At 43.2% G+C, this 26,803-nt stretch overlaps 1 protein-coding gene and 2 long non-coding RNA genes across 9 annotated transcripts in view; 1 reads left to right on the top strand and 2 right to left on the bottom strand.

Moving 5' to 3' along the window:
- Nucleotides 1-391: 391 nt before the first annotated feature.
- LOC143692057 (uncharacterized) lies at nt 392-8,343 on the bottom strand. The gene is made up of 2 exons (XR_013179940.1): nt 1,862-8,343; nt 392-1,096 (listed from the first exon to the last, which is right to left on the bottom strand). It is a non-coding gene; the product is annotated as an uncharacterized LOC143692057 (long non-coding RNA).
- Nucleotides 8,344-12,046: 3,703 nt separating this feature from the next.
- LOC143692060 (uncharacterized) lies at nt 12,047-15,621 on the bottom strand. The gene is made up of 2 exons (XR_013179942.1): nt 13,537-15,621; nt 12,047-12,216 (listed from the first exon to the last, which is right to left on the bottom strand). It is a non-coding gene; the product is annotated as an uncharacterized LOC143692060 (long non-coding RNA).
- A 2,774-nt stretch (nt 15,622-18,395) lies between these two features.
- CASK (calcium/calmodulin dependent serine protein kinase) overlaps nt 18,396-26,803 on the top strand; it is a 188,875-nt gene continuing 180,467 nt past the window's right edge. For 2 of the 7 annotated variants that reach the window (XM_077171610.1, XM_077171627.1), the window contains exon 1: nt 18,396-19,065. In XM_077171610.1, coding sequence (XP_077027725.1) covers nt 19,007-19,065 — 59 coding nt within the window. In that variant the 5' untranslated portion in view covers nt 18,396-19,006. The remainder of the gene's footprint in view (nt 19,066-26,803) is intronic. The other 5 variants (XM_077171600.1, XM_054654960.2, XM_077171620.1 and 2 more) reach the window with 3 other exon arrangements.

Here is a 26,803-nt window from a genome sequence, read left to right on the forward strand (position 1 = left end):
AGAGCTTAAAAAAGAATCCCCAAAGCCCTACTACTGGTAGGCAGTAATGGCTGAGTTAAAAGGGGTGGTATTTCTCAGAAAAGATTGCTCAGAGGGAAATTAGGAAATTCTGGAAGCCTGAACTGCCCATTAAAGAGAAGGTCCTGGCAGTGGGAGTGAAGTGTGACAAAGCAGACACTGACTGGCTGGGTGAGGCTCATGCAGGCTGTGGGATAAACTGAACAGAGGGAGAAGGGATTGTAGGGAGGTATGAGAAAAATCTAAGAAATCAGGTAAAAATCAGAATGAGGCACACAGACAAATATGGGAATATTCTCTAGAAAAGGTTTCAAAGTTCAAAGGAGTAACCTTTATCAGAATTGATATGGACAGAGTATCACAGACACCAGGATTAAGAGAAAAATGTTTTTATTTAGAGGTAAGACTAAAGAACAAAGCTATGCATTTTTGGGCCAAAGAGAGGACAAAGGGAGCTTAGGAGTACTAAAAACCTGAAATTAACTCTGAAGAACTGTAAGTACTGGTTTTAAGTACAGAACTAAGAGAAGGCTGGGTATAACTATAAGCCATGTTTCCATAACAGGAGACCAAGCTCTCACTGCAGAATCCCTTCCAATTTAAGGAGCTCAGCTGTGAACATCCCAAAATAAGGATTCACCAGCTTATGTCCAGTCAACTTCAGGTCTCTAGAGCAAGAGCTATAACATGCCATAGGGGATGAAGGTGGTTCTAAATAAGCTTTAACACCTGAGGAGGTGTGGAATGACCCTTTTATGGTTCCAGGAATGCTGTGGAAATACAAACTGGTGTTTTAGCAGAGGTAGAGTGCATTTATGGAGTGCACTTGACACTATAGAGCAGCAAATAGCTGAGCAGACACATGCCCATGTCTTCTCCTCTGCCTAACTCCTCCTTCTTTCCTCACCCTGGTGGAGTCTGAGTAAACTCCAGTGCCTTTGGAGCACAGCAGTGGAGCAGGATCAGCTCTGGCAGGAGAGCAAAGGGGTCCCAGTTCAGCTGTGGGGCAGCTGTCAGCTGAGTGCTCCTGACTGGGAAGCTGTGACACTGGCACATCCTCAGCAGAAGTCCCTCCATTCTGGATAATACAGCACAAGACAGGAACCAGTTGTTTTTCAGGAGAAATTGAAAAAAAAAAAGAGAAAAGGATATAAGTATGGACTGAAGAGCCCCAGCAAGCTACTTAAATGCAACTCTTTAAGTGCTAATTGAGCTGTGTTTTAAAAACAAACTATTCTTCATTATGAGAAAAATGTAAACTCTTCAAGGTTCTGCTGAAACATGGTTCTTTCATGGGGGCAAGGTGACTACTTTTAATAAGGTGTTTAAGTAAGGGCAGAGTGGGGGAAAGGCTTCTGGAACACCTGGGTCAGGAAATTCTGGTTATTTATACCCAGTTCCACTCAGCCAGAGGCAGCCCCAGGCACATGGGGGTTCACAGCTTGGCAGCCAGGGCAGTCACTTCTGCCACCAACCTGAGGTGCTGCTGAGTTTTATGTGACCAAAAGGACTCAGGTCAGCACACAGGTCCCCTTAGTTATGTATTCTGCCTGCCCAGCAACCATGACATGTGAATCCCTTTCTGAAGGCAATATATTCTAAAAAATCACATCTGTGCCGCTTAATTTTTGCCTCCATTCCAATTACATCACAAAGTGAAAGCTGTCTTCCAGGAGATTTATGGCCTTTATTTCACATTGCATTGAGCCCATCAAAATTTAAGATCAATTGACAAGACACAGCTCATGAGACTTCTCAGTTTGTGGACATCCACAGTGTTAGGGAAATGGAAACGTCACAAACTCAGCAGCACAAAAGGACAAGGTAATGAGCTGGGACACACCTGAGGCACATTCTGCTCTCTTCTGCAGGATGGAAAGCCCAGCCACTAAAGCAGACAGGAAGAAAACAAAGATGGGGACAGGAATCTCTGTGGCTCTGTGGGATAACCTGCTATTCTGCAAATGATTGTTTATTTTAAATGGGAATATTTCTGACCTCTGGTTTGCTCAGATAGCTACAGCTGTGGTCATGGTGCAGCAGCAAAACCACTTGGTTCTGATCCTTGTTCTGATGTTTATAAGACAGTTGAGGATTTCTGGTTATTAATAAATTGGCCTTTGCTGCATTTCCTTTCTTTTATGAAGTAGTTGAGTGAGGCAGATTTACCTTGGAGTAAGAGATGGGCAGATGGCAGGGCTATATAGGTCATGAGCTCCCCAACCTGATAAAGGAACTGCTCTGTGCCTATACACTGACTGACTCCTGCTGACTCAGACTGAAAATGTCCATAAAAGCATTCCTTATAAACAGAAATACCTGCATCTAAGTATAAACATACTGCCTAAACTAATTATTATAATTAATTTTATATACCCCTTGTGAAAATAAACTCCCTGGTTAAAAAGAATGAAGCATCTGACTATCCCAAATATGAAAGCGGCTCAATCTGCTGGTTTTTTCTATTGTTCATATTCATTCTTCTAATTAGCACTTTTGACTTCCAAATGGGTAGACTCAATGACACCAGCTCATCTAGGATCATGTCAGCAGCCGTTGACAGTCCCTGGTGCTTCAGATGAGGAAGACAAAATCCATTTTTTTAATGCAAAGATGAAATAGCCACTCCATCTCCTTATTTTAAGGTTTGTTTTTACTATCCTTTCTCTTCACTTCTAGGCATTGTTCAGTATGTTCTAATTGAGGACATAAATATCTTTTACATTCCTCCATCTGGTTCTACTCCTGGCCTCAGAAGTATAGTACAGCATTGCATCCATTGCTACCTATTATCCATTCTGTCTTCAGTTAAATATGATGTTTTATCTTTTTTGTTTGATGTTTGGACTGTTTGAACATCTTTTTGTTCTTGTATTGCAATTAAAAATACAAGAACATGAAATATCTTCCCTTTTTAAATGTGCACTCTATAGCTACATATTCTCTTCTTATCTAAATAATCCTAATATGGAAATCCTTTATATGGAAATTTTTCCACGTCATTCCTCCCAGTTGCTTCTAAACTCTTCTTTTCTGCCACTCATTCTTTTCACATGATATGTAGAACTGAAAGGTTCCAAATAAACATACCACAGATTTATTCCATATAAATCCATAAATTCTTCCATGCCACTCCTAGGTTTGCACCGATGTTTTCACTCAATTTTTTTTCTTTTTACTGGTTGCCATTAACTTTGACCTCTGACAGCAGTTCAGGCAATTCTTCCAAACTGCAATACCCACATTAATTTTCATCTGATGCTCAGTGACCTAGCTTAGCTATCTCTGTAGTGCTCCTTGGTCTTCTCTTGTTTTAATTATCCCAGACAATTTTGTCGTATTGCAAACGTCGCCACCTCACTGACCATTCTTTTACAGATTGCAAATTACATTAATCACCAAGTACTGGTACTCAGCCTCAGGCCATTCTGCCAATTCTGACTTTTCTGTATCTGTCTCTCCACGTTTCTATAACAACTTTCTCTTCATCCACAACAACTAGCTTTTTTTCCCAGGTTTCTACAAAGAATTTTTCAGAAATTAGGTAGTTTTTAAATTATTATTTTCTGCAGAAAATCTTGCATCTTCCTTGATGGAAAAATGTTTGTTCCTACCACATTATATCCTCTTAGGTGCCTCGTACCTATTCATAATTGTTTAATCCCATTTACCCAGCAGTTAAGCAAAGCTCACAAGGGCTGTAATCACAAGATTGTCCAGAGCACTTACAATCTGTTCAGCTGTCTAATACCTTTGCAGTGTCTCTCGTTTCCCATTTGAGCTGCAGCTGCCTGGAAAAAAAGCCAGCCTGGTGATGGAGGCACAAGGCTCAGAGTCAGCTCTGGATTCTTGCTCCGGCTCTGCCAGCTATTGGCAGCGTAACCTTCAGTAAGTTCCCTAACCTTTCCACACCTCTCTCCTTTCTCCAGTGCAGGTGGTGCTTTAAAAAGCCAAGATTTGCCAGGTCCCTGTTTGTCTCAGTGCTGATTCCTGCAGGTTTTTTCCATAACTCCATCAGAGCATCACAAGCCAGGGGACGTGAGCACAGAGCAAGCAGCGTGCTGCTCCTCTGCACATCCCTGAATACTCTGACAGCTTTCCAAGGACTTCCTCTCTGGGTAGAACAGGGAGCACCAACCCACCAAACCACTCACCTCCAGGAGCAGACACATCTGGAAAAGCTGTGCTTTCATTTTTTTATGAAGCCTGATTATTAATGTTTTCTAAAATTCTTGGAGATCCTTGGTAGGAAAATTTTACCACCTGCTAGGTATTAGACTTCTGTAAATATTTCCAAGCATGGCACAGTTGCCAAATGTTTGGGTTCAACTTTAACCATTCTAATGCTGGGATGGGGGGAAATTCTCATGAGAAACCAAATATTTTTGCTGAACAAATGTTTTACACCACTCATTTTTCTGGTTTCTGTCTCAATAGCCCCCACTGTTTCCTGTCCCTTAAGTGGTCCTTGTAATCATGTATTTAAACATTTTTTGTCAAATCTTCCTTCTCAAATGCAGAATTAAAGCACTGATATGCTGCAGATATTAGTTTCAAGGTCTTGACATATTTAACATAATTAAAGAATCTGATCAGTTTGTTCCAGTATTGTCATTTTAGCACTGTATTGGCTTTTGACTACATGAAGTATTACACAGTACCCTAACTGTAGAAGGTCTGAGATAAATTACACCACTTGAACTTTTAATATATTTACTCAGGCAGTAGCTTGAAGGAAAGTTCATAGAAGCAAATCTATTAGGCAAATTAGGGTTGTAACTTTTTGGCAGCTTCATTTAAAATATTAGTCAAAATTAGTGAAGCAATTTAATCCCATTCAAAATTATGCAAGACCAATATGCAAATAGAAGAGGGAGAGCTTTAGAAATGTAGAACAATTACTATTTGAATACATAGGTATTTAAATAAATGCACCACAGAAAGACCAGCCAATGACAGCTGGTTATCCTACAGTGTAGGCTGGCTTTGATCTCCATGTTCCACTTATTTCTTTCCTTATTTCAGCAGAACTTTTGACTTACTCTCTGCCAAAGCATCTAAATGGCTGACTTCAGAGCAAACTTTTTCTTCTCTTTTCTATTCCACATGCTGATACTTGAATCAGAAAATATTATTCTGATTTTGTGTTATATTTGTGTAGGACACAATTCTTCCTTACCTCTCTGCATGCTTTGTTAAAAACAGATTAGTAAAATTGTTTGATCATTCATGCTGAGTTCCTGGCAACAGCCTGTCATACTGTAAAGATAACTTTTCACTGAGTATCTCTCCCAGAAGTGTATTAGGAAGACAGGAGAAAAAAAATACATAGAATTGTAATAATTTCTCCATGTCTATGTCCAGTCTACATGACCTGCAGGTGCACTCTAAAGGCTGGGTATATTAAGCAGCAAAGAAATTATCCAAGGCAAGGCTATATACTGAATTTGTTGGGGGATTCCTCAGTTAGTATTTCCCCTGCATTATCTCCCCCTTGGAGAAAGGTCTTTTTACTGTAGTGGTTGAAAATGAGCCAGGCAAGCTTTCAGAGGTACTTGGATTTAATTATCACCATCTAGAGGGCTGATTCAGGTAAACAGACAACACAAAGTTTTCAGATACTTAAACACACACTTAGCCCTACATATTAGAGGTCCCAAGTGTAAGGAGGAGATTACACATGTGATCTTTCACTGTGCTACAGAATTGAACCCCAGAGGTTTAAAACTGTGTGGGAACAAGCTTCCTCTGTGCTATTTCTCCTCAAAATGTTTTCCAGGACATTGTGCCTATCTGTCAAAGAATGACAAAGGTGCTTAAAATTGACCTTGAGTCAAACAAAGAGAAAAAAAAAAGATTTCATTTTTAGTCAAGAACCAAGTTTAATCAATTATTTTAATAAGATTAATTTAAGATGGTCTCATGAGCAATCTTCTGCTATATTTAGGGCTACCGTGTCATTTTTGTAACACGGAAAATCAAAGAATAAAGAGGAAAAGGTAAAATAAAAAATCAGGCAAGTGCATAATCCAGTATCTAAGAAACAAGGCAAACAATACTACCAGCTTCCTCTTATTTGAAGTGAGAGGTTAAAGTTGCAAGAAAATAAAAATCAGAAGTTCTTTTGAAAACCTTAACTTTTTATTTCAAATGTAATTTCAATAAAAGCAGGGTCTGCTTTTAGGGTGACAGCTGCTGAGACCTGTGATGTTTTTGCATTGAAGGTGGAAACCTTCAAGTGTTGAAATGGAAAATTTTTAATTACTTTTAAATTGCCAGCAGTTTTCTTTGCCTATCCACAGTAAATTATTTCTGTAAACACTTTCAGCATTGGGGAGAACATTTCAGAGATGAGTGATTAGTTATGAGTGACACCCAGAGACTTCCAAGTGCAAGACCTGAACATTTTCTGAGCCACAGCTACTGTGGGCTGACAGTGGCAGCTGTAAAGCAGCCAGGGCAGGGAACCACAGCTTTCCAAAGCTCTGGAAAATGCCAAGAGCTGGTGCACAGAGCCAGGTTAAGCCATGGCAGCCAGAGAAATACCAGACAGGAATGAATCACTCAAACATCTTGGCTCTGTAGGCTTACAGAATAAAGCCCAGGACCAAAAATAAAACTCAGGGTGTAACTTCACTGAAGACTGCGATGGACAGCACAGATACCTGAGGCAATTTGAAATCAGAGAGCTTTCAGGGGAGCAAATTAACCCATGCACAGCTTTGTGCTTTCATATACAATCAGCTTAACCAGTGAGCACACTCTCAGAAATTTTGTCATAGCTGCTTTAGTTTATGAGGCTTAAACTAAGGCATATAATCTTAAAACTGGGATGTGCTGGATGCTTAGGGACCAATAGATATCTATTCTGGTTGTAGCAGTCATGGCAGAAGCTCCTGTGTTCAGTCAAAAATGAGCTGGGTACCTTTAGCAATTTAAATAATAAGTCTTCATTAATCCATCTCATTTTGTAGAATGGTTTAGGAAATGATCACACGAGGGAGGTTGATGTTATCATTAGTATACCTAGCCTGACAGACAAGAAAGGGTTTAAAGATTCCTTGGAGAGACAAATGTTGCATGCAAATTTGTGCCTGACAGAGCTGCCAGAACCAGCTTTCTAAGGCTGGCACTCTGCAGAGCAGAGGACACAGCAAAGCACTCCAGAAACAAGTGCCACTGCCAGTCTCAAAGCTCTTGAGAAGCTGAAGGAGTGAGAGGCTTGTGAAAGTAATCACAACACCAAGTTTTCTTCCACCCACGCCAAGAATGAGAATGGTGCAAGCTCTCTCCCAGTGATGGTGCTGAGGCCCTGGCACAGGCTGCCCAGAGAAGCTGTGGCTGCCCCATTCCTGGAAGTGTCCAAGGCCAGGTTGGATGGAGCTCTGAGCAACCTGGGCCAGTGGAAGGTGTCCCTGCCCATGCAGGGGAGCTGGAACGAGATGATTTTGAAGGTCCCTTCCAACCCAAGCCATTCTGTGACTCTGTGATGATTCTCTTTCAGTTGCATGTGGGTGTCAATAGTTGCCAGCACCACAACTAAAAAGGTTCATGCTCTCATTCCCCAGAGGTAAGTTTTGGCTGAAATTGGCTGTCTGTCACAGGGATCTGGGAAGCAGTACTTTAAAAACAACATTCAGCAACAGAAATATGAGTTGCAAGTTAAATGCAAACCTAGGAAAGTTTTGGTGGCTGCAGGCACACTCACCCACTTTAAAACTGAGCTGTGGCTCAAGGTCCAGAGTCAGATTTTACATGAATCAAGCAGATTAGAAAAAAAAAAAGCAAACACAGAATACAGACTTTGTCAAACCTGCTCTTACAAACAAGTTTTTTACAAAATGTAATTAAAACTATTTACATACTGTGCCTAGTATATTATTCTGTCTTTACTGATAATCTTTATCAAGCTCGAAGTGGGGGGTGCTCTTAATGTCAGATGGATGCTTAAAGAGACTGGAGTGATAATTTTTAAGATGTCTTTGAAAAATTATAAAATGAGCAAAGGAAATTCATGTAGGGATTGAAAACTCTAAGAAAAGGGTATAGAGATTTGTCCTGATCCCAAACAAATGAATTCATCAAGGAAGTGGTGAGACTTGCCATATGATACAGCAAGTACTTGTTCCCAATGCAAAGGAGAAACAAGCTTGCATGTCCTGGCTGGAAAGGAAAATCTGCAGTCAGCAGTCCCTTATCCTAGATGTGCATTGAGAGTATTCTCATTTTCCTGGAACAGTGCTGCTAGAAAAGATAACAGCTTAGAAAGATGGCATCCCAAATTTGAACCCTTTTGCTAGGCCTGGCATACCTGATACAGGAACATCTGACATCTATCGGGGTCCTGTTTAACCATGAGTTCTGTTCTGAAATATAAGTTTATATATATGGTTATATAGTCATATAACCATAACCTCCATCATCTCCAGCCTCTACAGGCCAGCAGAAAATGTTAAAGAATACACAGGAATGGATGCCAATTCTGATCTGCTCCTAGTGCTGTTAATAATGGCGTGGCACCATTGTAACATGACTTGTAACTTGCTTACATTTTATTCAACTGAAGACTGAAAACAAGAGTGCCTGCTCTTGAGTGCTCACTAGGAATTCATGTCAAATCACAGCAACCAGCTGATACATGGGAAAAAACATGAGGTGGGGGAAGGTAAAGGGGAAGCATAATCTGGGATACCAGGAGCTGTCACCGTTTTGTAAGAAACAACTGTGGGAATGAAGAGCAATGACTGCAAAGAGCAGTGATGTTGTAAGAAATATCCTGTGGCCAGAGACAAAACTTGACACAGCAGGTGGACAGATGCAGAGGAATACGTGACACTTTCTCCAAAGGATGAGTCCCAGCACTGCCATTTCACCTGAGAATTTCTGACAGCCAGGAGCCACAGCAGGTTGTGTCACTGCCATATTTTCTGAAAAATCCCTTTGCCAGGATTTCTTCTCCTGGGAAGCTGAGAAGCCTCAGAGAAAAATGAAAACAATAATTATCTGATTTGCTTCTCCTGTTTGCTGCTTTGAAATGTGGTTTGGACATTGTTTACCAACTGGTCATTGTTTGATTGGTTTCATGTGAATTGTTTGAACTTAATGACCAATCAGTGCCAAGCTGTGTTGAGGCTCTAAGAGAGAATCACGAGTTTTTCTTTATTATCTTTTAGCCTTTTGTGTGTATCCTTTCTCTATTCTTTAGTACAGTTTTAGTATAGCATTCTTTAGTATAATATAAGTACATAAAATATTAAATTGGCCTTCTGAGAGCATGGAGTCAGATTCATCTTTCCTTCCAATCACAGGTTGAGATGAATTTGTTTCAGGATGTGGCACAAGTGGAGCTAGCAGACCTGCTGCCATCTGACAGCAGGAGTATTGATACTCTGGGAGATATTTCCAACTCCATGAATCAGCGCAGAGCACCTCAGACTAATTGAACATGTGCTTGTTCATTAAGTTAGATTAAGTTAGGAACTGAACTTCCTTATTATGTTAATGTTTAATTTCAGGATGCAGAGGGAAGTTGCTGAGAACCTTGTCTTTAAGAGGTTCTGGCTTGAACCAGTTGTTAAATACAAGCTACAAATTGCACTGCTCTTGTTAGGAGCTCACACTCCAAGTCAGACAGATCCCTATCAAACTCTGTGGTGCCTGCTGGTTCCAGAACAAGGAAATATTGAGGAGACATTTTTTCATTTCTGTGAAAGGCAGACAAGGAAAAAATACCTTTCTCATTACTTTTTTAAAAGCTAGTAATCTTCTCCTTTGCTTTTAGGGCATCTATTACTATATTAACGGAAGAGTTTAAAGCATCCCCCTTTGAAAGATCAAAGGAAAAAAAACTATTTTTTTAAGGGAAACTTGCTGGAGCTCCTTACCACCTCCCTAGCATATCCAGAGTGATTATGCCTCAGAAATGTCTCTATCTGTTGACTGTCTGTAAAGGAAATCCAGACAATTAGCTGAGATGGAGACCATTGATGCCTAAAGTTGAGATTATTTGTATGTGATTCTCCATTAGAAACTACAGGATGAGAAAACAGAATTGACCACTGCTTGTAAAAATCTTGGTTTACCTGACCAGCTGGGCACTGGCTGCATCTGCACAGCAGAGGCAAACCAAGCCTTTCCCTGTCCATAATTCATTCCTGGTCTTTGTGGCCTTCACATCCTTGAGCTGACATGATTCTGGACAGGTACAGCTACTCTGGGCCACATCTGCTCTCTGATTATCTTCATGCTTCCAACCCAAGGCACCAAAGAAAGGACAACACAACCCCATGTAAACCTCTTAGCACTATGAGTCACAGCTTCTCCACTTATGATAGGATTTACCCACTGATCTGACAATCACTGCAAATAAGTACTTAGAAGATTTTTAGGCAACATCTCCTGTCTTGAAAGGAGAGAAAACACTTGGCCCTGTCTAGCCCTTGTTTGAAATAATCAATTATTATGACAAAGCTCAAGATTCCAGTCTAAGAAGCCCTTTAATGACATCAGGCACAGGCACAACCAAAGTCTCTGGGTGTGGAGCACAAAATGGACACCATGGCACTGGAAAATCCCCAAAGAGAACTCAAACAGCAAGGGACACTGAGGGATCTGAATGGTGACAGCATGGGAGGGACACCATTTCTTCTGTGTGCATTTCTGCTCTGGGCTGGCCTCAGAGGCATTTCTCTGTCCCTTTGCCTCTCACAGAACAGAGGTTTGGGTGGGCAGTCAGCAACATGTGTTACTTCTGGTGATTTTCCTCACACAATAATTAATTATTCCCAGAGGTTTGTCCTTCTTAAGTTACTGTAAAAATATAGTCCTGAGAAGTTAGTTCTGCTAGATTCTTTTTTATTCCTTGTGCTAAGAGCATCACAGCATCAGACAGAGTTTCTGATTACGAGTCACCATGCATAACATGAGGTTAGAACAGGCATTTGCAGCTCTTTAGAAAGTGTTTACATATTTCCATGATTCTTGGTTTTCCTCTGCTTCTATGATAACATATTTTACATTAGTGAAGGAGTAGAGAGATGTTTGATGCTGCTGTACACCTGGAGCTGAGAGAAAATTGAGGGCAAGTCCTGCCTCCAGATGAGCACTGATGGCCAAAAAAAAGCCTGAAGCTGAGCATATTGGCCTGATGTAAAAACACCAGGCAAAGCATCACTGAGGACCACACTGTACAGCATAAATAAACATTTGCTCACCTATGTGTCACTCTCCTGTCCTTAAATCAAGATCCTTCTCCCACTTCTTCCCACCTTCTGCTATATTCTCCACTGATGTTCCAATAGTGAGAGCAAACAGGGCAGCAATCACAAAAATAGGCTCATACTTAGCACACAAGTGCCTTTTCCCAAGGAAAAAAATGCCTCAGTGGAAGCATTTTTCCCTTCCAAATGAAAAGGCCCCAAGCCACTCACAGAAGTCTCTGCTGAGATTTGGACCATGTGCAGTGCACAGGTGATCATCAAGGGAGAGTGGCTGGAATTTCTTCAAAATAAGGGAGAGCCCATAAAAGGAGTGATCAGAGAGAGGCTGTGTGGTGGGTCTAGAGAGAGCTGTTATAAAGTGTGGCAGTCTTTTTCTCTCTCTGCTGTCTCCAAACTCCAGTTTACAACAGCTTTTCAGCTGCAGCCAGGCTCCCAGCACGATGTGAATGCTGAGGACACTGCCAGGGATGAGGATGCCCATGGCCAGTGCCCTTGGATGGCTGTCAGAGTCCTGCTGCCAACATAAGCCAGAGGAAAAAAGGACATTTTTTTCTCCCAGTTTTTCCCTTTGACAGACATGAATAGAATTTCATGGGACATGGAAAAACCTTACCCCTTTGCCCTCCAGGAGTTTCTCTCCTGCTAAATTTCAAAGATCTGTTTCAAACCATCTATGGCTTGGATTCCTGCAGGTAAAAAGTTTACAAGAATTTTCTCAATGGGAACTTGGCCAGTCTGAATCAGGAAGTCAAAACGAACTCTTTCCATTGCAGGTGGTTTCACTCATGAAATATAAAACAACCTTGAAGTTTGGGTATGAATAATCATGTAGTGCCAGCATAATACTCCAGAAAGGGAATAATAATACTCCAGAAAGCATAATAGTCCAGAAAGGGAAAGCATAAGAGGGAGAAGGAAGTGGGAAGTAACTAAATGGTGAGGCAGAGGGTGTTCACTCTTCTGTGAAGATATTCCCCATCTGAAAAAAAACCAAAAAAACAGGAGGCTGAGAACACCAGGAGAAAAAGAAAAAAGCTGGATACAAAGAGGAAGATGAAATACTTAGTAAACAACTACTTACAGAATTAGTATTCTCTTCTAAAGTTTTAAAATGTGGCAAGCTTAGCTTACCCTGAGGCTATAGGATAAGTGGTAAAGCCATAGCTGTGTCTTAGAAGCCTTCAGCTGTAAACCTTGTCAGCTTTTGTATTGCATTACTGCACATTAATAGTGATCTGGGAAATGCAGTAAGAAAAATGAGGTATTTTAAACCTCATAAAGAGGGTTTGGAAAATAAATTGGTGGCAGAATGGGGACAAAATAGAGGACAAATTTTGGAATGAAAAATGAAATACAGAATAAAACTAAGGGGCTGAGAACACAAGAAATGCCCTAATGGGTTCACCTAGCCCTCCTGACCTGGGAGGGAATACTGAGATCAGTAACATGGCCTTCCTGGGTAAGGAGATTATCTGAATTCCAGGTGTGCTGACTCTGGGGACTCACCTGAATGTGGAGAAGCTGACTGTATAATTTGTAGTGAAAACTGAATTTACACCTTCAAAAATGAAAACAGAGCAGTGGCAGTAGGAGATAGCTCTGAAAGTGCATGAAAGCCTGGTCACAACCTGCAACCCTTCCTTTTCCCAGCACCTGCTGTTGTTGTACCAGGTCTGCCCCACAGCACACCCCTGCCTATTCCACCCAGGGGTTTTTTATAGTGATGTGTCATTCCTGAAATGCTCTAATTCCTTTTTTGAACCTCCTGATATTATTGGTGTCCACAGCTTCCTGTGGCAGCAAGTTCTCAAAAAGTTTGCTATCCAGTGGATGTGTATAATATTTTTTTGAAAGTGGGGTCTGTCTTAAACTACCTTCCCACTTCCTTTATGGATCATCCCTTGGTTTCAGTAGTGCAGGGTTTGAAAACCAACTCTGTTTTCACCTTCACGCTTTTGTAAACCTCAAGTATACCTTACCTCAGGTGTCTTCTCTGCAAATTGACAAATCCCACCCTTTTTCCCTTTCCTTGCAAGGCAGCTGGCTCATCCCTGGGCTGTTTCTGTTGCCAATCTCCCTCTGTTCCCTTGCAAACTCCTTTGCCATCTTCCTGGAGATGGGAAGGCCTAAAACATCCCAACCCTCCAGCTGTGGGTGCACAGGAGTTTCATGTGGAGGCAAAATGACACTTTCTGTTGTTTTCATGCCTCTCCTGACACACCCAATACTGCCTTGGTTGTTTTTTTGGTTTTTTTTTTTGACTGTCAGTGTACCCTGAGCAGTGGTTTCAGAAAAACACCTGGAAAAATGAGTCTGAGGGATCTTCCCAGAGCTGCAACCACCAGTTCCAAGCCCAGCATCCAGCAGGGATGGTGTAGATGAGGATTTTCTCTCAATGAAGTATTCCCTGCTATTTATCTACATCAAAGCTCCTCATTTGCTCTGCTTTGTGGGGCCCTTCTGGAGTTTCTATTAGGGTGGCACCTGTCTAGTGAAAAGAGCTTCATAATCTTGTACAAAAGACAGGAGAGGGAGAAATGCAAGAAAGAAGGAAAGAAAGACATGAAAATAAAAAGGTAACTAGTTTTCTTTTTTTTGTGCTAGTACTTAGCATTTTGATATTGTCTTCATAATGTGATTTTTAATTATTTTTCTCTATATAGGTGCATGAATGTAGCATATGGTTGCAAATGATGAAAAGATAACTGGAATTTTCAGTTGTTTTTATTACCTGGTTTTAACCCCTCTAAGACATTTTTAATTTAAAAAAAGTTTCAATAAAAGCATCCTGAGAGATTTCCTCTACAGTTCTTATAATTTAATCCATACTCATCAATGAGGAAAAGCTGCAGCTGGGGAGAAATAAATAAACACCTCCAGTAATGCAATCAAGACACAGCTACACGGTACACAAGGAAGGGGAAAATCAGCAGAATGGCAAGGAATAGCTAAAGAAACTCAATTAAATAAGGGCTTGTGTAATTTTAAAGTATTCCTCTCTCTTTGGATGTTGTCAGCTGTTCTTACCTGGGACTGTTTCACCTCTGGAAGTTGATTTTGAAAGGTGACTTGTGATCCTTCTGACAATATCAGACTGGGTCAGCTTTGGTTTAGTTTAATGCCCATCTTCAATAGTGTTACCATAATTTCTGTTTAATTATGAGTAAAGTCTAATTGCAGATGAGGAAAGTGACCAAGACCTGTCTGGTTACTGGCCCTGGGTCAGTGTGAGCTGTGTCAGAGGAAGGGGATGTGGTCACCATGTCTCAAGGGCAGTGAAAGCAAATTCCTCATTCCAAAGAGGCACCTCTCAGCCTGCTGCCCAAGGAAAGGAGGCTTTGCCATGCTCACACTGCTCCCAACTTTCCCAGGAACTTTTGAACCTGGCGGTCAATTCCAACGGAATCAGTCGGGGGCAAGGTACAGGTGCCTGAGATAAGCCCCAACTGCTTTTTGAAGAGAAGTGGCTGCAGGAAAGAGACCTGGTGGTGGCTTCAGTGAGGAAAGGTGGCACTGAGAGTCCCCTTCTCACTGAGCAATGGAGAACTGACACTGGGAAGGAGCTTAAAAACAACTCCACTGGGGGGGAAAAAAATGCAGTTGGAATGATCTTCCCAGACAAACCTCACTCACCTGTTAAGAGAAGCATTCATGGGAAACCTGGCCTCCTTAATTACAGTGTGGCACAACTGGTGCGCTACACCTGAGCTCTGCAGCTGCAGCCTACCCTGCCACATGGCAGATTCTGAGCTGATTTAATTACAGACTTTTGCAAGGAGTCATCCAGACCTACTCCAGGTCAGCTGATGGCTTTTGAGGGTTCTTTTCACTAACAGTTTTTGCAAGGACTGAAAACGTAAAGTGCCTGTGATCAAAACACTTCCTCTTTTCATTTCAACCAAAACACATTTCTACTGCCCAAAGAATGAACTGTTTTCAGCTCATAAAACTTGCACACCTCAACAATATGGCAGTTTGTCAGAAACCTGGTAGGCCTGCAATGTTCCCTCTTACAAATTACTAACAGCTCATACTCATCTTCAGTGTTGTTCTCAAACTTTGGAAGAGGGAGGGAATGAATACCTGGGTTACAGATCAAAGCACCCAGGAACCTGTTATAATTGGAATTCCTGTTATAATTGGAATCTGAGGAACAGGATTTGGTGCTTCCTACATCTGTGGGATAACAGAATGCTGTTAAACCACTGAAATTCCTTGTTCTTCATCATCACCTACCTTTAACATCAAACTTTTAAATGAAAACACCATAAAGGCTCTTTGGATAACTGGTAACTACTGTTCCAAAACCAACTTTTGAACAACTTACCTGCCCTGTGGTTCACGCTGTGCAGACTGTAGGAGAAGAACCCCAGGTGAATAAAACTTGCAAACCCCACAAAACTTTTAGAAAGAAGATTTCTAGTGTCCAAGCCCAAGCCCAAGCCCAAGCTCAGCTACTCCTTAGCAAAACTGGTTAACCTAAGCATACACAACCTTAACCAGCCTGTCCAGGACCTGGCAGACAGGCAGCTCAAACTGTGCAGTGCTCTGGGGAAGGCCACCAGGGGCTGTAGGGCATTTCCTGATGTGAACACTCAGTGTCCTTCTCTTGCTCCTTCCTGATCAAAAAGTCCCTCTCCCAGCTCTGAAATAACTGATCTGTTTTCAGACCACTACCTTGCCAGGAAATCATTTCAGGCCTCAAGTGCAAAGTTTCTTCTGCTCCTATGTCAAACATTATGGTTACACACTGAGATGTTAGATGTACATATTTAAAAATTATTCATTTAATCCCAGAATCTATAAGGATCCACACTGGATAAATGGGAGAAAATCAAGAATGCTTGATTATGAAAGGGAATGACTACTTTTGAACTTGTGGCTGGAATGTCTGATCACAAACACACCTGTAAATGCTTTGCTTGGATTATCCTGCCACTGGGTCCTGGCTGCTGGCAGACCAATGCTCATATTTTCCTGAGCCCATTCAATGTGAAACAGAGTTACAGCACAGTTCTCAGTTGTTCCAGTAACTGCTGATGCAGTGGTATCCTTGCTGCGTTTGCTGGCTCACTGTGCAACTTTTTATGGTCCAGATCTACACACAAACCCTGCTCCAGACAGATTCTTCTCATGCAACTCAAACAGGAGGCAGCACCCGAGTTCACCCTCCCCTGCACTGAGCATGGACAACTGACAGGTTTGATGGATCCACCCTTTTTCTTGTGAGCCTGGTGAATGCTAGGGCTGCTCTAACAAGCACATTCTTTGCTCAAGGGTTGGGAAAAAATAATAAAAACAACAACCAAAAACTAAATAAACAAACAAAAAAAAAAGTAAAGTCAGTCCATCAGATTAAAAAAGCAGCCACTGCCCTTGTTCCTCAAGTAAGCCAGATGCCTCCTGGCATTCCCTGGATGCCAGGGAATGGATCACCTCTCTTCAGCAAAAGCCCATTTTTGTTCCATGTCTTCCAACTTCCTTCCTTCCCACAACCAACCCCCAACCCGTGCCCCCAGATCTTGTCCTTTAGCAGAAAGCCACATTTATGTGCTGCCTATTCCCAAAACCAACCCAAGAGTCCTCTGAAGTTCTTAAAGGGTTTGCTCTATTGCAATATTTTGGCACAAAGGCCCCCATATATTACGCCTGGTAAACTTTTATTCAGTTTAAGCTGTCACACCTGGGCAATGTTGCCTGGTGTGACACCAAGAACTCATCCAGAGGAAGACAACACCTCAGGTGATGCTGCTGGAGCAGCCAAAGCATTTGCCCCAGCTCAGGAGGAGATCCATCACCAGCAATTTTCTTCCTTGTACACTTTTTTATTGTTTTTTTATGTTAACTTCTCACGATGGCTTTGCTTCATGAGACAGCTTCAGCTCAAAGCATAAAGTGAACACTCACCCATATTCTAAAAATTCTTACTGAGTGACCTGTGTGGGACTCAGCCTTGTGGGTCTGCAAAAGGAAAAAAATGGGTGCCCACGTTTAGCTGTGTGAAATTTAGAGAACAGTTTAAATATATCAGCTTTTTGTTTGCAGTCCAAAGAGCAGATGGTGGTTTAAATATTTTTAAAAGGTTTGTATGGGATGGAGCACAGACCCACATGAATGTCTCTCACCCGGTAAGACAGCACCGTGCAGTGATGTAATTATTGGATATAACTAATTAGATGTAATTATTTTCACTATTTTTTCTTGATTTTTTTTTCCGTTTAAATTTGCCTGGAGACGGGAACAAGGTAAAATGTTGTCAAAGGTTTCAAAGCCAACCTTTAAACCATTTCATCAGGTAATTCTGCTCTGACAGTTTTTTTTCTCTGTCTGGGGAACAATTCCAGAATTTACCTCTGTTAAGGAGTTTTAGGAAGCTACATGTGTGCTAATGTACCTTGACAGAAACACTTTTTGTAAACTGCAAGAGTTCCTGAATAATTCCTTCAAGAAGAGCTTTCCTTTCTTCCAGAAACCAGCCAAGTTTTCAAAAACTTGGAAAAGCACACACGTGCAACATGTTAAAAACCATGGAACGATGAATGGGGAAGGCAGTCGGGTGTTTTAAGCCTCACCCGGTGTCTCGCACGGTGTTTTTGGGGGCTGTTGCAGGATCGCCAGCCAGCGGTGCCGCACAGCTGGGGCAGCTCCAAAGGCGCATACCCAAAAGGTGAATTCGCTGCTCTCGGGGATAAAGAGCGGCTTTCCCAGCAACAAAGGCGGTTCGGATCGCGCTGCAGAAACACTCACATCCCGCTGGAATTCGCTGAATGGCAAATAAAGCACTGCACAAAGCCGTGCGAGCCGGGTTCGCGCTGAGGTTCTTTATTGCCACAGCCCGGTTCGTGGGGACGCGGAGGGACCCCCCCGTGCCTGCCGCGGGGCGATGGGAGCGATAAAGGCGATAAGGGCGGCCGGAGCGATAAGCGCGAGCGGCACCCGCGCTCCGACCCCCTCCCCGCGCCATGACGTCACACCCCCCTCCCCGCGCCATGACGTCACCGCGCCCCGCGCCTGCGCGAGCCCCCACTCCTCCCGCGCGCACCCCCCCCCTCTCGCCTCGCCTCGCACCTCCCCGGACCCCTCGAGCGGGCGGTTGGGGGCGTGGCCCCCCGCGCGCGTGCGCGCGCGCCCCTGGCGGCGCCCGCCCCCGTGACGGGTTTGCGTGACGGCGGCACCGGGAGCACGCGCGCGCGCCCGCCCGCCTGCCCGCCCTTCGGTACCGCGAGCGCCTATCGCGACCGCCTGTCGCGACCGCCGCCTCTCCGCAGCCGCCGCCTCCTCCTCCTCCTCCTCGCGCCCGGGAGCGGAATCAGCGCCCGCGCCTGGGCTCCCCCCGCCCTTCCCCCCTCCCACTATTATCCTCCCTCCCGGCGCTCCCGCCCGGGAACGCGCGCCCCGCTCCCGCCCGGCGAGGGAGTGACCCGGCGCTGCCGCCCGCCCCGATCCCCTCCATGGCTCCCGCGCCGCCCCGCTGAGCCGGAGCCGCCCGCCGGGAGCCGCGGCTGAGCGCGGGAGGGAGGGGGCGGGAGGGGGGTGGGAGGCGGGGGCGCGGGGGGTGCGACACGCGCGGGGAGCGGCGGCGGCCGCGGCAGGAGGCGGAGGAGGAGCGGCAGGAGCGGGGAGTCCCGGCGCGGCCGCGGGAGCCCCGGGCGGGCGGGCGGCGCTGGGAGCGGCCGGGATTTACCGTGGTGGCGGTGGGCGCTGAGCGGCGGGGGAGCCGGGCGTCCCCGGGGCCGCCGCCTCTCGGGCTGAGCCCCCCCGCCCGGACCATGGCCGACGACGACGTGCTGTTCGAGGACGTGTACGAGCTCTGCGAGGTGATCGGCAAGTGAGTGCGGCGGGGAGCGGGCAGGGCTGGGCTGGGCTGGGCGGGGGGAGCGCTGCCCCGCGCCCCCCGCCCGCACCGGGCACGGGGATGCTCCGCCCGGGACCCACCTGAGTCGCCGCCGGCGGGTCCGTGCGGGGTGCGGGTCCCCCCCCGTGGCCGGTGCCCACCGTCCTCGTCACACGGGAGGCGGAAGGGGGAGAAGTGACCCCATGTTTCCTCAGCCACCATGATTAACCACCTCGCCATCGCTCAGCCTGGCTGCAGCAAGCGGCAACCACTTCCCACCCCTTTTCTTCTCCTCCCCCCCGATATCCCATTCCTGGCACACCCATCAAGGATTGCCTCTTGGGGAAGGGAGAGGGAAGATAGCTCTCCCTAGATCCACCTATTCGCTGGGTGTCTGCGTGTTTGTGCGCCAGGTGTTGGGTTTTCTTCTTCTTTGCTGCATAATAACCGGCTTGGTAGTGGCGCTCGGGTAGTGCTCGGTTCTCGTCCAGATCCATCACTCTGGCTCGTGTGGAAATGGAGATGTACAAGGCAGGAGGAGTGCTTGGCCTTTTGAGTCTTATTATGCAACTGCTGTTAAACCGATGCTCGAGGCTTTTATGAAACCTGGGAGTTGAGGCAGCGGCTGGCGTTCCCCAGCTGCTGTTTCGGGTTACCGCTGTTGGATGAAAATGACAATCCGAGTCACCAAGAACATGCAGAGACTCCCCCAAATCAGATGGTGATAAAGAATTAAACATGAACTCCATTCTCCCCTGCCCCCATATTTCCGTGACTGCTCAGTTTTGAAATCCGTTCTTTATTTCTTCATCGTCTTTCATGTATTTTCTGTAGTTGTGTCCGTGTTGCAAAAAGGACGGGAAAGATACAGTGATACTGAGACTGCCTAATTTCCGTGTGTCTGATTCCAAAGCTGAGATTGCTCTGCAAGCCTTAATAGTGACACTGTTCAGTGTGCCTGGAGTTTTCTTCTTCATGACAATGGATTTTATGAGAATAATTGAGCGTGTTTTGGTTATAAACAAAGAATGTTTCCTGCATGTATTCTCTTGCCCGCTCTCCACCCTGATGCTTTTCAGTATACATGGAGTGCTGTCTGCTTTCAAAGCCAGGGCTAAAAATATTCCAGAATTAATCTTTTCTCAGGATTATACTGAAATGCTGGTCTTGGACATAGCAGGTGGCTTTGTTGTCAGCAGAAGTTTCAGCACTCAGTTGTGTCGTTTCACAAGACACCACCACCTTGCTCCTAACACAACTTTTAAAAATATTAAGCTCCAAGGGCCTTGTTTGCCATCATAAATGGTACATGATTGCTTTAACTTGATGACGTTGAGGAGCTTCTGTAGGAGCAGAACTCTTGTTGTTAAAGGTGTTTTGAATACAATTTTTGGCACGCTCCTTTCACAAGTGGTTTTATGCTAACCACTGCAGTTCACACTGGGATTTATTCCTGCCCAGTTGCCATTAGCAGGAAGGTGCAGTGCTCATGCATGACTGCACACCCTTTCAGAGCATGGATGATCGATTCACAGGGGGCCAGATGTTTGCACATCTCCACTGACTTTTTCTTCTGTGGCTGGAGAATTTCGAAGGGAGAGCTCTAAACCGGTGGATTAGGTGTTAGAAGTTCCACACGAGATTTAGGTAGTGTAGAGAGTGTTGTGATGTAACTAGATCTAACAGATAAATATTGAATCACAGCAGCAGGGTGATGCCAAGAACACTGTAGCAAAAACAGGGTGTATCACTGAAAATAGCAGCAGCAGTGGTGGTGTGAAGGGCTGATAGCTGGTTGTGATTACTCAGGTTTTCCCACACGGATGTCAAGTCCATCCTCTTAAAAAACCCAAACATTTAAAATATAAATACACAACTTTCATGTACAATTTATGAGTGGTATTCCTGTTTATTTGCAATGCTACGCAGGTAAAATCCAGCGGACCAGAGGTGCAGCATCTTTATTTAGCTTGCAGATTCTGGGTACCACCTTGCCTGTCCATAAGAAACTTCAGGAAAGCTGCTGTAGATCTGCTTTGAATTGCTCCATATGCATCTGACCAAACATCTTTCAGTGAAACATACACTAAATCTCTGCCTGTCCCCGGGATTTGTTATTGATTGATGCAGTGATTTAGTTCTTGCAGCTAGCACATGTGGCTCTGATTTGCATTTCGGACACATGAAATACCAAAATGTGTAATTTATCTTTCCTAAATAGGTAGTTACCACTGTCACTTAAGGTAGTAAAAGGTATTTTCATAAAGGGTGTGGGAAAGAGGTCTTTGCCTGTAAAATGTCTGAGTGTTTAGTCAAAGTTCTCATACAATTTACTAGAGAAATCAGGAGATACTTTCTTGGCTGACAGTAGACAGTCCAATTTGTTGAGGCATATTCTGATCTTTAGGATAAGCTTTAAACACTTTTAAATACAATAAACTGATAAGACTGACTTTGAGTAAATGCATTAATAATAGCTTTTGGTGAGGAACAATTACAGGGTAGTAGTATATGAATGAATTGATGGGAATGACAATGATAAACTGTTTATTATGTGACATTTAGTGTGTTTAAGTTCTGCAAGCATGCATTTTTCATTTTTCAGGGGTGTGGGTGGAAAGAAAGGCCAGGAGGGATAGAGAGAAATTCTAGTTCATGTTTTCATTAGAAAAAAAAATGTTGGGGAAATCTTATTTTGCATATATTTCCAGTATACCTTTCCATTGCTGAAAGCTATATGAAAATACAAATTGGAATAACAATCCCAATTTCTCATTTAATTTTTTAAAGTGGCATTTATGACACTAACATTAGTCATGTATTTTTACTTAACCAGACGTGTTATGTTTGAGGTTACCATCTCTTCTACTTGGCTGACACAAATATTCTTCAGAAAGAAAGAAATTGGGGATTTCTTTATTAATCTTCATAAATGTGTTAACATATCTCAGGATAAGTGATAGTGATGAAAAACACAAGTGTGCCTTTTTTTTTCCTAACTTGCTTCCAGGTGACTTTGAAGAGATTCTCCCTGTGTATTGGTTGAGAAGTTCACAGTCTAAAATCTTTAAGGCTGTTCCTATGTGGATCAGACCATGTGTTTGATTGACAGCTCACAGATAATAATGCTAAGTGTACTTGTTTATTTTTTTATTAGAATTTTCATTCAAAAGGCTTTGAGTAGTTTATAAAACGTAGTAGGTGTAAAATTGAAACTTCTTGGCTACTCATCCAAGCTGCAGACTGTTCTATCAGAGAAGCTCCACATACACGTAGCAGGAGTTTTCTTCATGCCAGAGAGAGAATGCCTGTCTTCAGCAGGTGTTGAATCTAGAAGAGTGAGGCAAGGTTTTTATGATAGAGCCTTGTTCTGCAAGCACTTTATTTTAAATTATCTGGTTTTACGTTTCTGTACCTCTTAAGATCCATATCAGTTTATGTTAGCATTAGAGGAGAACCATAAAGATCATCTGACCTTTCTAACAGTAGGACTTACTTAAAATTTCTCCAAATGTTTAAGTTGTAAATACAATGGGATAAAGATGATAGTCATTTATTTGTGTTTGAAGGGGCTTTGGTCACAATTGAAGTCATTAATCCTGGGGTGCATTAGGAAGAGCATGGCTGGCAGCTGGAGGGAGGGAATCCTGCCCCTCTGCTCAGCCCTGTGAGGATCTCCTGGAGTGCTGTGTCCAGCTCTGGGCTCCTCAGGACAGGACAGACATGGAGCTCCTGGAGTGGGTCCAGTGGAGGGTGACAAGGATGATGGAGGGACTGGAGCATCTCACTGAGGACAGGCTGAGGGAGCTGGGCCTGTTCAACCTTGAGATATCTGAGAGGGGCCCTGATCCCTGTCTGTCAGTGTCTGCAGGGAGGGTCAGGGCATGGACCAGGCTCTGCTCCCTGGTTCCAGCAATGGGACAGGAACTGATGGCCAGAAGTTCCACCTGAACATGAGGAAGAATTCCTTCAATGTACAGTGACCAAGCACTGGAACTGGTTGTCCAGAGAAGGCACAGAGTCTCCCTCACTTGAGATATTCCACACACATCTAGACACAGTCCTGTGCCATGTGCTGTGGGATGACCCTGCTTGAGCAGGGAGATGGGACCAGATGACCCATGGTGGTCCCTTCCAGCCTGATCCATTGTGTGATATTAATAGTCACTTAATAGTGACTATACAATAGTACTTAAACTGTACAGTTTTGTAATGTTTTTCTTCTGTGTGTGGGCTGTATGTGCCATCACTGTGTGTGTAGTAGTGCAGTTGTTGGCATTTCCAGTACCCAAGGATACCCTGATGTTTGGTGCTAATGCTGTCAGAGCTTCCAGGACATTCTCTGCAATCTTGGTTGAGGCTAATCCTCTCCTGCACTGCACGTATGAGGATTTTAGTTTGTTTTCATCCCTCTTTCATCTGTGATGGGATGAATCTCTCTGCTTGGGCTCTTCCATCTAGTAAAGAGTTGCCAGCAGGCATTGCCCCCTTCTCCTTCCAGACTGATAACACAGCTGGAACACCACAGATGAGAGCTGAGGATGCAAAGTCGTGGGACAGGGTTTATTTGTTTGCTTGGTTTTTTTCAATAAAATTTGAAGGCTTCTAGCCCACTGAAGTCAGACAAGGGGTGGTGGTTGTAATTCCATCCTAAGCTCTTACCTGGAGTTGGAGGTGCTTTAGATTTATGCCTCAGTCTGGGAGTGTTCAGGAAAAGGATGACAGAGCTCCTGGATTCCTTGTCCAGGAAATACTGAAAACTTTTAATAATTGTAATTATTGTGGTAACAAAACTATGTAGAGGTATTTTGATGGTTTCAGTGGTATTGGTTTTCATTATTGCCTCCATTTTCACTCACAGGAATTAGAATGCTGTTACCTCTCAAACATACTTTTAGTCTAGTACACTGTTGAGATTTTGCATTTCCTGGAAAACCAATGCAAATAACTGATGGGTGTAATTAATGACAAATCAAATGGAAATGTGAAACAACTGTAGTATGTACTCACTGTTTGTAAAGGGGGGGAAGGGAACTTCTTTGGGATATTGCAACTGATTTGTCTAGTTCAGCTTTTGAGTTTTTTAGTGCTGTTTGAAACTCTCTGTTAATAAAACATTCTTGGCTGTTGTCACTGTTACAGTACATAAGAGTAACAGATTATAATAAATATTTGATTTAAGCATGAGGTCATAACGTGCATTTCTTCAGGAAAATAGTGGTTGATTATTTGTAGTGTATAATTGCTAGGGTATAACCTTAGGTTAGTTATTCTGCTATGGATTTTAGCTGTAGCAGTGACCCATTTCTACTTAAGACACTCTGCCTACTTAAGAGAAGCAGCTGAACACAGAATAGAATGAACAAACCTGGTTGCAGAGTACATTTCAACCACCACTCCCTATTTGTGCAGCTTTTTCTAATATTGATACCCAGCAGCACTCCTGTGTACCTCCCTCTTGAGGGAGAATTCCTTCATGGGAAGGGTTGCTAAGCATTGGGATGAGCTGCCTGGGGGTGCAGGAGTCACCATGCCTGGAGCTGTTCATGAGCTGGCTGGATGTGGCACTCAGTGCCATCCATGCTTGAGTTGACGGGGCGGTGATCGGTCGGAGGTTGGAATTGATGATCTTGGGGTTTTTTTCCCAACATAAATGATTCAGTGATTCTTATGGTGTGAACAAGACAGCTGTAGTGATTGGGAAGTTGAGGGTTGCTTAAGAGGGGAGCTTGGAGGAACTTGATCTGGGAAAATACAAGCTGAGAAAGATTGTGCAGGGGCTTTGCAAATATGGTTATGTGTTTGAACACCTGAGAGAAGGAAGCCTTGAAAATGAGCAAATCTGAGCAGACTAGTCCTGTGTAATTTCAGCCTGGAAGTTTGAAGATTTTAGGCCGATTCACTACTGAGATTCTGGATCAGATATCTGTGAGAAGTTGTGGGATGAAAAAAGTGACCTTGACTTGAAGATTTGATAAGATAGGAGTTTGATCATTTTGTTGAAATAGGATGAAGCTTCAGAAAAATGGGGGCCAGGCTTCAGAACCCAAGTGATTTTTGATTCAATCTTCTGAATTTCAATTCAAACATAGTACTTAAGATAAAATGCTCTAGGATAAAGAAATATTAGGGAAAGAAGAGAGACACATTTTATGTCAACAGCCACTCACCTACTTAGCCCTCTCTCTGATACACTGTGCTTTTTTATAATCTTTTATACAGATGTCACTACTATGAAAGGTAATCAAGCATTATTAACCTCAGTATGATGTTTCCAAAGATCACTTCTCAGAAACTTGTAGTCATATTAAATGTGTCATCTAAAGAAGGATGACTCCAGAAACGAGTGGTTGTTATAAGTAGGTATTTCATGCTGAATTGTGGAGTTGATAAAAATAACTCATGAATGAAGGGAGTACTATTTTTTTTTTTTTTTTTAATATGCAGCATGACTATCAGCTTGGCCAGAACTATCATCCCTACCTGTTAAAAAAAATTAAACTTACTTCTTGAGATAGTGTATCAGCTATTCCCACCAAAAGAACCCCAAGAAAATTTTATTTTCCTTTGCCTACATCAGATAAGTGTGTAAGAGGAAACCTTGGTTAGAGATCTAAAGCATGGGAAGAGAGTGCCTTGAGTTCAGCATGGCTGTAAACTGAACTGTGCTTTGTGTGCCAGGTTAGTGCCTTCTCTTCATAAACTTGTGCTGCAGTCAGAATGGGTTGCAGTGCTCCTTGGGAGGTGTCTGTTGGTGCAAGGAATGCTGCCCTTGTTGGAAACAGCAGTGCACAGCAAAACTGTGGCATTTCAGTTACCTTTGTGTTACTGGTAACACAAGTAACACAAGGGGTATTGAAGCTCCCTTTTACCAGTATCTTTTTTTGGAGGTGAAAACAGTGAAATAAGGTTTGAATAATTTTTGGACATTGACCATAAAAGACCTTTACATTGTAATAAGGGTTTATTTTTTCACTTCAGTTTGTATCTCTTTCCAGAGATATTACTAAAACCTTTTACAGGATAAATTTAGGACTAAAAGGACTGAGGACTATTGCCTAATGTATTCTCACAGGGCAGAATTGAATGTACCTCGGTTAACAAGTGCCTTGCTCTTTTATTTTCATCACTTTTTCCTAGAATAGGATAAGAAGGGGTAGCCAGCAAGTTAGTCCATATGTTCTGTCTTTTGTTGCAGTGGGGCTGTGCTTTCCTTCCAGGCTTAGGATTTGTCAGAACTCTTGTGTTACCAATTTTTTGCCAATTTCTGTATTGACGTAACTTTTTCAGGAGTCAGCAGTTAGAACATGTTTTCAGCACCTGAAAACATTATTAGTTGATGCATAGTTCTTACAAACTCACAAAGTTCATTGTCTGTTTAAGAAGTTCTGAATATTTGCCTTCCACCAGGGATTCTAAGTAGCATTTGGTTGAATAGATTTTTACTTGGCTCCTTCACCTGTTTCTTTGACTACCCAATGGGAGGTCACTGCTTGCAGCTACTCTGATTTCATTTTTAACTAACACCTCCATTTTCTTTTCTGGATTATGTGGACATAAGCAGTTATTCCCAGCATTTAATATTGAGTAAATTTCCTAGGATATGTGAACTAAGAAAGTTGTACAAAACTTTCCTCTGAACAAAGTTTTTAGAAGTAAAAGCTGGGGTGTACAGGCATTTACAGTGGTCTGTTCAGTTGTTTGGAAGCACTTAAAGTCAAGTTGCAAAACT

Source organism: Agelaius phoeniceus, chromosome 2 (genome assembly GCF_051311805.1).
Source record: "Agelaius phoeniceus isolate bAgePho1 chromosome 2, bAgePho1.hap1, whole genome shotgun sequence".
Taxonomy (NCBI): domain Eukaryota; kingdom Metazoa; phylum Chordata; class Aves; order Passeriformes; family Icteridae; genus Agelaius; species Agelaius phoeniceus.